The sequence below is a fragment of the Leptopilina heterotoma genome, unplaced genomic scaffold, assembly GCF_015476425.1.
Source record: "Leptopilina heterotoma isolate Lh14 unplaced genomic scaffold, ASM1547642v1 Lhet_212, whole genome shotgun sequence".
NCBI classification, from domain to species: Eukaryota; Metazoa; Arthropoda; class Insecta; order Hymenoptera; family Figitidae; genus Leptopilina; species Leptopilina heterotoma.
The window spans coordinates 2,100,358-2,110,489 of NW_025110930.1; the positions used below are offsets into that span (position 1 = coordinate 2,100,358).

Genomic DNA, 10,132 nt, shown 5'->3' on the forward strand with positions numbered 1-10,132 from the left:
ATATTCGAAGGCACCAGCAGGGGCCCCGCTGTTTGCCATTACGGTTGCCCTGCTCAAAAATTTTTCTAAGTCCAAAAGAACAAATTTTTTTTTGTTCAATAGAGTTTAATTTAGATTTCTTTAAATAACATTTCAATGCATTTTAAATAAACATTAAGTGACATTTTTCCAAAAATCCTGTCACGAAGTTATGAAAATATTCGAAGGTACCAGCAGGGGCCCAGTTTTTTGCCCTTACGGTTGCCCTGCTCAAAAATTTATCTAAGTTTCAAAAAAAAATTTTTTTTATTAAAAAAATTTATTTGAGATTGCATTAAATTACATTTCAAAGCACCTGAAATAAACATTAAGTAACATTTTTCAAGAAATTCTATCACAAAGTTATGGAAATTTACGAAGGCACCAGCAGGGCCCCTGCTCTTAGCCATTATGAATGCCCTGCTCAACAATTTTTCTAAGTCCAAACAGAAAATTTTTTTTACAACAAAAAATTATTGTTTACAATCATTTTAAACAATGAGAAACACGTTTTTAACAAATATTTAATGTTACTTTTTAAAAAATATAAAACTTACATGAGGGCAAATCCTTGAGGGCCCACATCATTAACTAGAAAAAATTTCTAAGTCCAAAAAAAAAAATTTTTCATAAAAAATTAATGTTTATAATGATTTTAAACTATGAAAAACGCGTTTTAAACACAAATGTTTCGACATTTTCTTTTGAAATGATAAAAATATTAATTTATGATTATTTATGGTCTATTATTATATTATTAATATTGTTATTATTATTATTAAACTATTTAATTATTTGTCATGGTGTATTAGTGTTAACAAATAATTTATTGAATCATCAAAAGCAAGTCAGATAGTCACCTACAATAAAGCAATAATTTTCAAGTAGGTCCCGTAGCATAGTGGTAAGAGTGTTGTCTGGTAGTCAGTAGGTCGTAGGCTCAATTCCCACGTGCGTCAGATTTTTTTTTCTGGTCACGATTTAATTAAAAAAAGTAAAAATTGTTAAATAAGAATGTTATTTATCAATAATTGGACTGATTTCTTATTAATAAATTATTAATTTATTAATTTAATTGAAAATAAAATTGAGGGCATTTTATGAAATCCACGAGGGCACCGCGTGGAAAATCCATATGGAATCCATGAGGATTTTCCTCGAGGGCACCCATGAGGGAAAGCATGTCACGCCTTCGAGGGCTCCGCGTGGATTGCCATTAAGGATTCCACATGGCAAGAGGGCAATCCACAAGGGCCCCGCCGGGGGCCCTCACCATTTTTCTGCACAGGATTTTGTATTTATAACAATTTAAGTGGTTATTATCACTCGAAGTTTAAACGTTTTCTACACCTTTAGATTTTTTTTAAATTAGTCTTTTCCGAAAAAAGTCCTTTTTTCGATAAATAATGTCAACTGCTGTACATTATTTATAACAATTTAAGTGGTTTTTAATTTTTTCAATTAATGTCTATGTCTTGACAGTAAATGCCCAAAGTTTGGACGTTTTCTACCCCCTTCGATTTATTTTAAATTAGTCTTTTCCGAAAAAAGCCCTGTTTGCGAAAAACTTTTTTTGACTGCTGTACATTATTTATAACAATTTAAGTGGTTTTTAATTTTTTTAATCAATGTCTACAATTATCTTAAGAGTTATATATCGAAGTTTGGACGTTTTCTACTCTATTAGATTTTTTTTAAATTAGTCTTTTCCAAAAAAGTCCTTTTTTCGATAAATAATGTCGACCTGTGTGCATTGTTTATAATAATATTGGTTGTATATAATTTTTTTTATGAAGGACTACAGAGTAATTACTAGTAGTACAGAAGCTTTCTGACTTTCTTTTTATGTTTTTGTCTGTTAAAATGTGTATTGTGATTTGTTGTGCCCCTGCTCTTTTATTTATTCCAAAAGGTCGTATAGCAGTAAAAGCATGTAAAAAGTGACCTCTCCTGGATTAGGTCCATATTTAGGGAATAATTTTGACCTGTTATGAAACTCATTTTCACCAAGTTTCAATTCGAAAAAAATTTTGTTTTTGAGTTAAACGATTTTTTGAAAAATTCAAAAATTTTGATTTCCTTTAAAATGGCTGAACCGATTTTCTTGAAAATTTTTTTTTTGCATAATACAATATGAACAGTTGATAAAAAAAAATTGTCCACCAAATTTTTACAAAGAAAATCAGTAAAAAAACAGTAAAAAAAAAATTTTTTTTTAACATTTTTTTTGCACCACCGCACCGACATTTTTTTCTACAAAATAATTGTCATTTCAAAAGTAACATATAATTTTTGCAAGATGATTGAAAGGGTACTTCATACTTTAAAAAATAAAAAAAACCGATGTTTGGCCCCTAAATAGTACAGTTTCCTATATGAACGAGGGGCCAATATTTTTTAAAATTAAATTAAATTATTAATAATTCAATTAAATTTTTTAAAAAGTTAATAATATATGCCTATTTATTGTAAATATTGATTTTTTAGTCAACTTTTCGAAAAAATTTACAAAAAAGTAAAGCTATCACTAGAAATTAATGATACATAACTGGAAATTTTAATAATTTATACAATGATTGCAGCAATTGACAAATTTGACAAAAAAAATTTTTAAAATAAAATTGTTTTAGAAATTTTTTCAACTTTAGCATATTTTTTAAAAATTGGAGAAAAAGTTTGAAATTTACACAGGTGGATCATTCAAGTTTTATCTTTAATTTAAGACCAAAAGAGTTTAAAAATCTTATTCGGTTCATTATAAACGTCCGAGCATGTTTTTTGACAATATACTGTTCCAAATTCCATTTAATCAGCAGTTGTTTATAATCTCCACTCATATTAATATTCTGCTGACTCCACTGAAAGATTGAAATTTAAAAACATACATGAAGTAATGTTTTTAAAGTAACAAATGAATGAGTGGTTACCATAACCGAAACATTTTGATTTTCGCAACCGAACAAGTTCGGTTAAGACAACCTGCCCTTTGTTTCAATTAACCGAACTTTTTGCAACCAAACCCATATTGGTCAATTTTACTGGACCATTTTTTTGCGTGTAATATCTAAATACCCTTTTAATAAATCATCGTTTTTGCTAAAAATTAGCAATTACTAAAGAATGACCCAAAAGTTTTGAACTTACAAATGAACGAATAAATTTTTTAATCTTAAAAATATTTTCATAACTTTCAGTTTTGAAATAAAAATTAAAAACTTAAATGTTCGCATTTAGAAACTTTATAATTATTTTTTTTCTGATAGTAAAATAAAAAAGTGAATAAATTTCGTTCATACGAAAGTTCAGAACTTTAGGATCATTAAAAAAATACCAATTTTTATTTCTTTGTACGGTTTATCTCATGAGTTGAATAAGAAAACCTTATTTATTAAATTCCAGATGTCCGTATGTCAGGATAAAAGAAAATTTGTACCATTTTTGTTTAAAATTTATTTAAACTGTTTAAATTCATTTAATTTTTTTTATATTGCTTTATGCCTTTTTGTTGTTCAATTTGCACTTCGTTTCAAAACATTAAGCGCCGTATATGATGCTTTAACAATCTGCAATCAACATTATTTGTTTAATGTATTTAAAAATATTATATTAAAAAAATGAATAAAATTACATTAATAATAATTTATTGAAAATTTATAAAATTCTAAAAATTAAGTACCCATACGAAAGTATTGAGATTTAAAATGCATTGCCCATGATACGAGAAAACATTTCCTTTTGAACTAAATTGCATTAAAAATTTCAAACTTCTCTTCTCTACGTTCGACAAGTTCAACCAATTGCAATTATAAATTATATTCGTGACTTCTTGGCTCTGAAAAATGTTTTAAATTTTACTAATTTGACGAATTTGATTAATTAGTTTGATTATTACGAAATACTACAATTCTATTTGCTCTGAAAAATGTTTTTTTATGCTACAATTTTATTTGCAAAAGCATCTCTTAAATTTAAAAAAATTAATTTTTTTGTGACTTTTCACGAAGAAAGAAGAAGAAACAAAAATATGTAATCTCTAAATCAAAATCGAATCATTTGTAACCATTTGGAAAAAAAATCTTTCGATGGATTACTTTAATCCTTCAATGGTTTATTTTAATTCAATTGTAATTAAAAAAAGCAAGTAATAGTATGTAATAATAAAATTAAAATAATACCTTCTCTATTAAAAAATTCCCGAACCAACAGTAAAGAAAAATTTGCGTCAACATACAAATGAGAAAGATAAGCATCGTACAAAACTTGGCGCTGAATAAATTTACCTACACAATTTTAAGAATTAGAAATTAGAAATTAAAAATTAGTAACTAGAAATTAAAATTTAGAAATTAAAAATAAGTTAATTAACATCTAAAGAAATATTTAAGTACTCTTCCACTGACCTGAACGACATTAAAAATAGTTGCTGCAAGCGTTATGAGACTTAAGCAAAAAAGAGGTGTCACTCCCATCATGAAAAAATCTTGCGCATACCAAATAAACTTCTGAATAATCGCGAAATGCTCCACACAATATTTAATCGAATAATATTCATTTTTATTACCAATTTTCGAAAGTTTCAAACAAAATATATCATATTGCCCACACAGTAATACTATCGTTCCATATGCCAAAGTATCCGAAGTGACATTAAACAAAATACCATAGTACGATGCCAAAATTTGCCACACATACGTCAACCAATAAGTTCTCGCATTTCCAATTTCAAAAGGCTGATAAGTTTTAAATGGTAACATGCAATTCTTCAATTGTCCCTCCAACAATGGTAATGACAATAATGCCGATCCACTCAATAAAGTGCCAATTAAAATAATCCAAAATATAGAGTCGACACTTTTTTTACAACCATCCCATACTGTCCACTCTGCATCAGAAGTTGGTTGACAAACTTTCTCCTCAAATAGACTGAATAAATTTTTCAGTGATTTCGAAGATAAGTTAAATATTATCATTTTTAAAACAGCAGCGAAAAAGGGTACTGCGATGAAAAGTCCCCGAATTGAATCAACATCTGATCCGATTGTTCTGAAGCACTCCACTAAAAGTGACAGGGAAAAGCTACAAACTATTGATAATACTATGAGTTTATAGAGAAAAAATAAGAAAGTATGTGTGAAATTTTTACTCCACACGCCACAAATAAGTAGAGCTTTCACGTGCAGGGGAAATTCCATTTCGAAGTAGAACGAGAACCTATTGTGAAAATCGAAAAACGAATTCTGGTAAATTATAAGGAAGTTAAATTATAAGTTAAATGATAAGTAACTTAAATTATAAGTACCTTAAATTATAAGGATGTTAAAAAATAATAATATGATAGTTGCAAATATTACCTTTCATTGAAGGACATAATGACCGAGAGCTTTAGAATGAGGGAGTAATTATCATTATTGATATTGAATGGAATAATAGCGAGCTCTTTAGTGCAATTTGCAAAAAATTCAATAATAGCAGTTTTAATTTTTTCCACAGTCACAGAAATCATAATAATTGTTTACTTTCTTGTTATTAATATTTCAACAATAAAGTACAATAACGGTAAAAATTATTTTACCAAAAAATGCGTCTAAAAAAATTCGTTAATAGGATCATTTTCTCTATTTATCAAATTCAAGATACAGTTCCAACTTTTATTGTTAGTATTTGACCCTAAAAAATTAATTACATACGTGACTCGCTCCGAAGAAGCAAAGAATTTTGAGGTTATATTTCTGTCATTTTTACCTAAATCAAAAATTTCTGGGTTTAATTTAAAACCAAAATCAGTTCTAATTAATTATTTTTTATACGATAAAGACTTAAGCATTTAGTAGTCTTCTATTTTAAAAAATGTATAAATAAGAAGTCAATTCGATAAAAAAATTCGTCAAAATAAATAAAACCCGGCCCTCTAAAGGTTAAAGTAATAATTTTTAATTTACCTGTTTCGTTATTATACTTCCAGCAAACAATGTATTACGAATAACGTACAATGTAGAGAGTATAAAAAGAGGGTGAAATTTTATAAATAAATTTTCATAATGGCATATCAACGACTATACAAAATTATAAAGTCTTAAAACGTGAAAGATAACGTACATGTCGATATTGTTAAGGGTGCCTCGTTTAGTATTTTATTTTCTAAACTATAGCGGATACATTTTCAACCCCTGTATTAAAGTGTGTGTGCAATTAGGTATGGTATCTATGTCCCAGTCGACCGGAAACATGTTATTACATTGATTTCGTGCTACCATAATTAGAATTGCAACAGTCTGTACAACGATATATAACAGGAACTGTATTCTCTTGCTTTGTCTTCTCTTTTAAATTGAGATGAACATATTTTCTGAACCTAAATATTCTTGTAAATATATTTAAACTTCTGTTTCAAATTTTTAGATTTAATTTTAATTTTATTTAATTTTAATTCATGATTCAAAATCTTTCTACTTCAGATATATATATATGTTATAGTTAAAGTCCGAAATCCGTTAATGTGGAGATTAACTAGTTAATCTGCGGATTACCTAAGATTCACAGTTAAAGTAAGAAATTCAGACATTAACTAGGTAATGCTAACATTGACGAGAATCAAACCGTTAAAGTGCGAAAAGTTGATTTCGTGAAATTCGAGACACTGTCTATCAATTTAGCAAGAGACAAAGTAAGTAATTAATGGTTCTATTGAAAACATTCTATTGAAAATTTTCAATTGAACTTTGACCTGATGTTGACAGGGCAAAAACGGATGCACGTTCCATTTTGGCTGTTGTACTTAATAGGACAGATGATGGCTTTTACAAACTGGGCAATTTAGTGTTTGTAAACAAATATTTCTCACAGAAAAAGATGTTCCTAATGTTAAAATTTCTTTGCGTCAAACAGCAATACAACAATCTCTTGGTTCTGGTCAGGGTTTTTAAAAAGTGCGATTGCAAATCCAAATGCAGAACCAGTAGGTGTGCTTGTCGTAAAAATAATATGGTCTGTAACTCCAAATGCCATAATTCTTTATCTTGCAATAATAAGTAATAAGTTTATTTAAAAAAAAATAATAAAATTGAATAACAATTTGAATAATGATATTAATTATTATATTAATTATAATTATATAATAATAATAAATTATAATTAATATTAATTATTTAATATATAAGTAATAAGTTTATTTTTAAAAAAGTTCCAATATTGTACACTTGTTATTCAATAAAAAATTTTACTCTGAAGCAATAATAATTTATGTTTTATTTCAATTAAATTATTTTTTCGCACTTTAACGAAAGTAAACTCGTCAATGTTCGCATTAACTAGTTAATCTGGATATTAACTAGTTAATGTTCGAAAAAAAAATTTTCTTTCGAACTTTAACGGATTTGATCAGGTAATCCGCAGATTAACTAGTTAATGTGCACATTACCTGAATTTCGGACTTTAACTACAAACATATATAAATATTTACATATATGCATATATATAAAAAACGTATTAAAATTGTTGCGTGGCAACAATTTTAATACGTTTTTTTGTTTCAATTTGATATCCTTAGAAAAGCTGTGACGATTTTTTTATAAAATTTAAAATTGATTCAAATACTTCAATCAGGGTTTACACAAAAATAGGTAGGTGAAGTTAGCAACGTTTTTGATCAACAACTAAAAGAAGAAAACATTTTTCACACCGAAAACAATAAATAAGAATTTTAATTAAAAAAAATCTGCCCGCCCGTCCGGATAAATTAAATTAAAATTAATTAAATTAAATTCTCATTCGCGCGCAAATGACTCGCTTCGCTCGCTGTCGTTCGCGGCCGTTGTGCATTATTTGCGTTCTTGTTCCTGTTTTCTATTATGTTTTATAAAACCTTTTTTTTTCTTAAAGTTACTACGACTTTAAGGATTACATTCTCATCACATTTTTGTTTACTGATGATTGAGAGATTAAGTGGACTTATATGCCAATTTTTGGTCTTGCTGATTTAAAATGCTCAAATTTGATATTTAATATTTCTTCACATGCAGACATTTAAATAACTACCTAATCCTCCATGAACATCGTCACTCAATAGTTTTAACCTCGCTCAACGATATCGTGTCAAGTTTCAGGAAATTTTCGGTGCTTTGTAGGGAATAAGACCTTACAGGAGTTATTTGGCCAGAATTTTATTTAGATATTTTTAAAAAATCGTTATTTTCAATATTTTACAATAATTTGAATAACTTCTCTGTTATTTTAATTTAAAAAATATATCACGTCATTTTAAATTTTGAAAAACTGCAAAATGCCCAAGTACCAATGTTTTCATTTTGTCAACTGCAATATTGTATCCGCCATTTCAAATTTTAAACACTGACTTCATATTCGTATTGAGCTGTCCCAAAACCCACGAGTAACAAATTTTATACCGGAGTCGAAATTTAAGCCCTACTTTCACCCTGAATTTTCAGGTACTGTTGAGTGTTAGGAGTAGTAAAGTAGGGTCTAATTCTAATACAATTAGACCCTACTTTGACTCCCAAAACAGGCGGAAATTTGCCAATCTTCCATTTGGAGAAGTAAAGTAGGTTCTAATTCGAAAAAAATATACCTTACTTTATAAACCTCGTAGACCCTACATTTTAAAAGAAAATTTTGAATTATTTTTTAATGCATTATTTGAAACACTGCGAATGCAAAAAGTACTCTAAATTGATAAATACTGATGTGTTTTATAGCGTCTATATACACTTCGTGTATGTAGACGCTATAAAACACATAAAATTCCACTTTTATTCATCCCAAGTGCTTCAATTGAATCTGAGCAAATCTTCAATTTTTTCTTTTTCTAATTGTAGGGTCTAGGAGTATGAAAGTAGGGTCTACGAGGTTTAAAAGTACGGTATAGGTTTCTTAGAATTAGACCCTCCTTTACTTCTCCAAATGGAACTTCGCGAGTCTTTAAATAATTCTAAAAAGAGCAAAAGTCAGGGTTCGGCTCGCGATAGCCGACACAATAATTTGAGCAGAGATTCCATAATCCAATAAAAAGGGCAATCCAACCTGCGAGTAGTTCGCAACCCCGACGTAGTTCGATGAGCAGTTGCAAATCGAGACGAGCCACACAGATGAGTAAAGATTGATCAAACTTACCAAGTTCGCAGATTGTTGGATCGCTGATAAGACGAAAAATAATCCTATTATGGAGAAGGCGCACAACACAAGAAAACAATAAGATTAATAATTGAAAAACATTTAATTAAAGAATAAACTTAAATTATATAAAAAAAAGAGGATGCGACGCAGCGCATCGATTACGCGCGGAAAATCGCGGTTTGAAGTCTCGCTTCTCTCTGATGAGAGAATCGCTTGAGATCGTCATCGTAATCCATAACACGTTTGGTGTGTGGCCCGATGACACCCGAATATATAATTCGGTTAATTACCGAAGGTTGCGGTACCTTATGGGCTATCGCTGGGCGCGATAAGTTGTAAGATGGAGAAACTACGAGAACGGCATATTTACAAAAATAAGGAAAACGATTTGGATCGTTACAACGTACAATGTAGAGAGTATAGAAGGAGGTTGAAATTTTATAAATAAATTTTCATAATGGCATATCAACGACTATACAAAATTATAAAGTCTTAAAACGTGAAAGATAACGTACATATGTCGATATAGTTAAGGGTGCCTCGTTTAGTATTTTATTTTCTAAACTATACACGGAGAGAAAAATCAAGCGTTTTTAGTATGGACAGTTAATCTTATTTCTGCTGTATTTGTATCAATTTCTACGTTATCAGCATAAAAGTTCTACCTTTAAACACATCGGACGTCAGTATACTACGATTGCAAGAGATCCATGCTATTTTAGTATATGTTTCATGCAACTGAGGTATAAGGACACGCCTCTTAAGCAGGGCGTTCATACAAAGTTACCATAGGAAGTCTCCATACTAAAAACGCTTGATTTTTCTCTCCGTGTAGCGGATACATTTTCAACCACTGTATTAAAGTGTCTGTGCAATTAGGTATGGTATCTATGTCCCAGTCGACCGGAAACATGTTATTACATTGATTTCGTGCTACCATAATTAGAATTGCAACAGTCTGTACGACGATATATAACAGGAACTG

General features: G+C 29.1%; 1 protein-coding gene across 1 annotated transcript; it reads right to left on the minus strand.

Moving 5' to 3' along the window:
* Positions 1-3,482: 3,482 nt before the first annotated feature.
* Positions 3,483-5,210, minus strand: LOC122501693 (odorant receptor 33b-like). Its single transcript, XM_043611352.1, has 5 exons — positions 5,162-5,210; positions 4,419-5,074; positions 4,194-4,298; positions 3,695-3,850; positions 3,483-3,581 (listed from the first exon to the last, which is right to left on the minus strand). The coding sequence occupies exons 1-5, from the start codon at positions 5,208-5,210 to the stop codon at positions 3,528-3,530; spliced, it is 1,020 nt and encodes a 339-aa protein (XP_043467287.1). The 3' UTR covers positions 3,483-3,527.
* Between the last annotated feature and the right edge of the window lie 4,922 nt (positions 5,211-10,132).

What these genes read in the sequence shown, in the direction of transcription:
- LOC122501693 (XM_043611352.1), bottom strand. Translation starts at nt 5,210, where the DNA reads ATGGAATTTCCCCTGCACGTGAAAGCTCTACTTATTTGTGGCGTGTGG. An exon ending in CTATTTTTAATGTCGTTCAG is followed by an intron (nt 4,299 to 4,418) that starts GTCAGTGGAAGA and finishes AAAATTGTGTAG; the next exon opens with GTAAATTTATTCAGCGCCAA. An exon ending in ATCTCAATACTTTCGTATGG is followed by an intron (nt 3,582 to 3,694) that starts GTACTTAATTTT and finishes TGTTGATTGCAG; the next exon opens with ATTGTTAAAGCATCATATAC.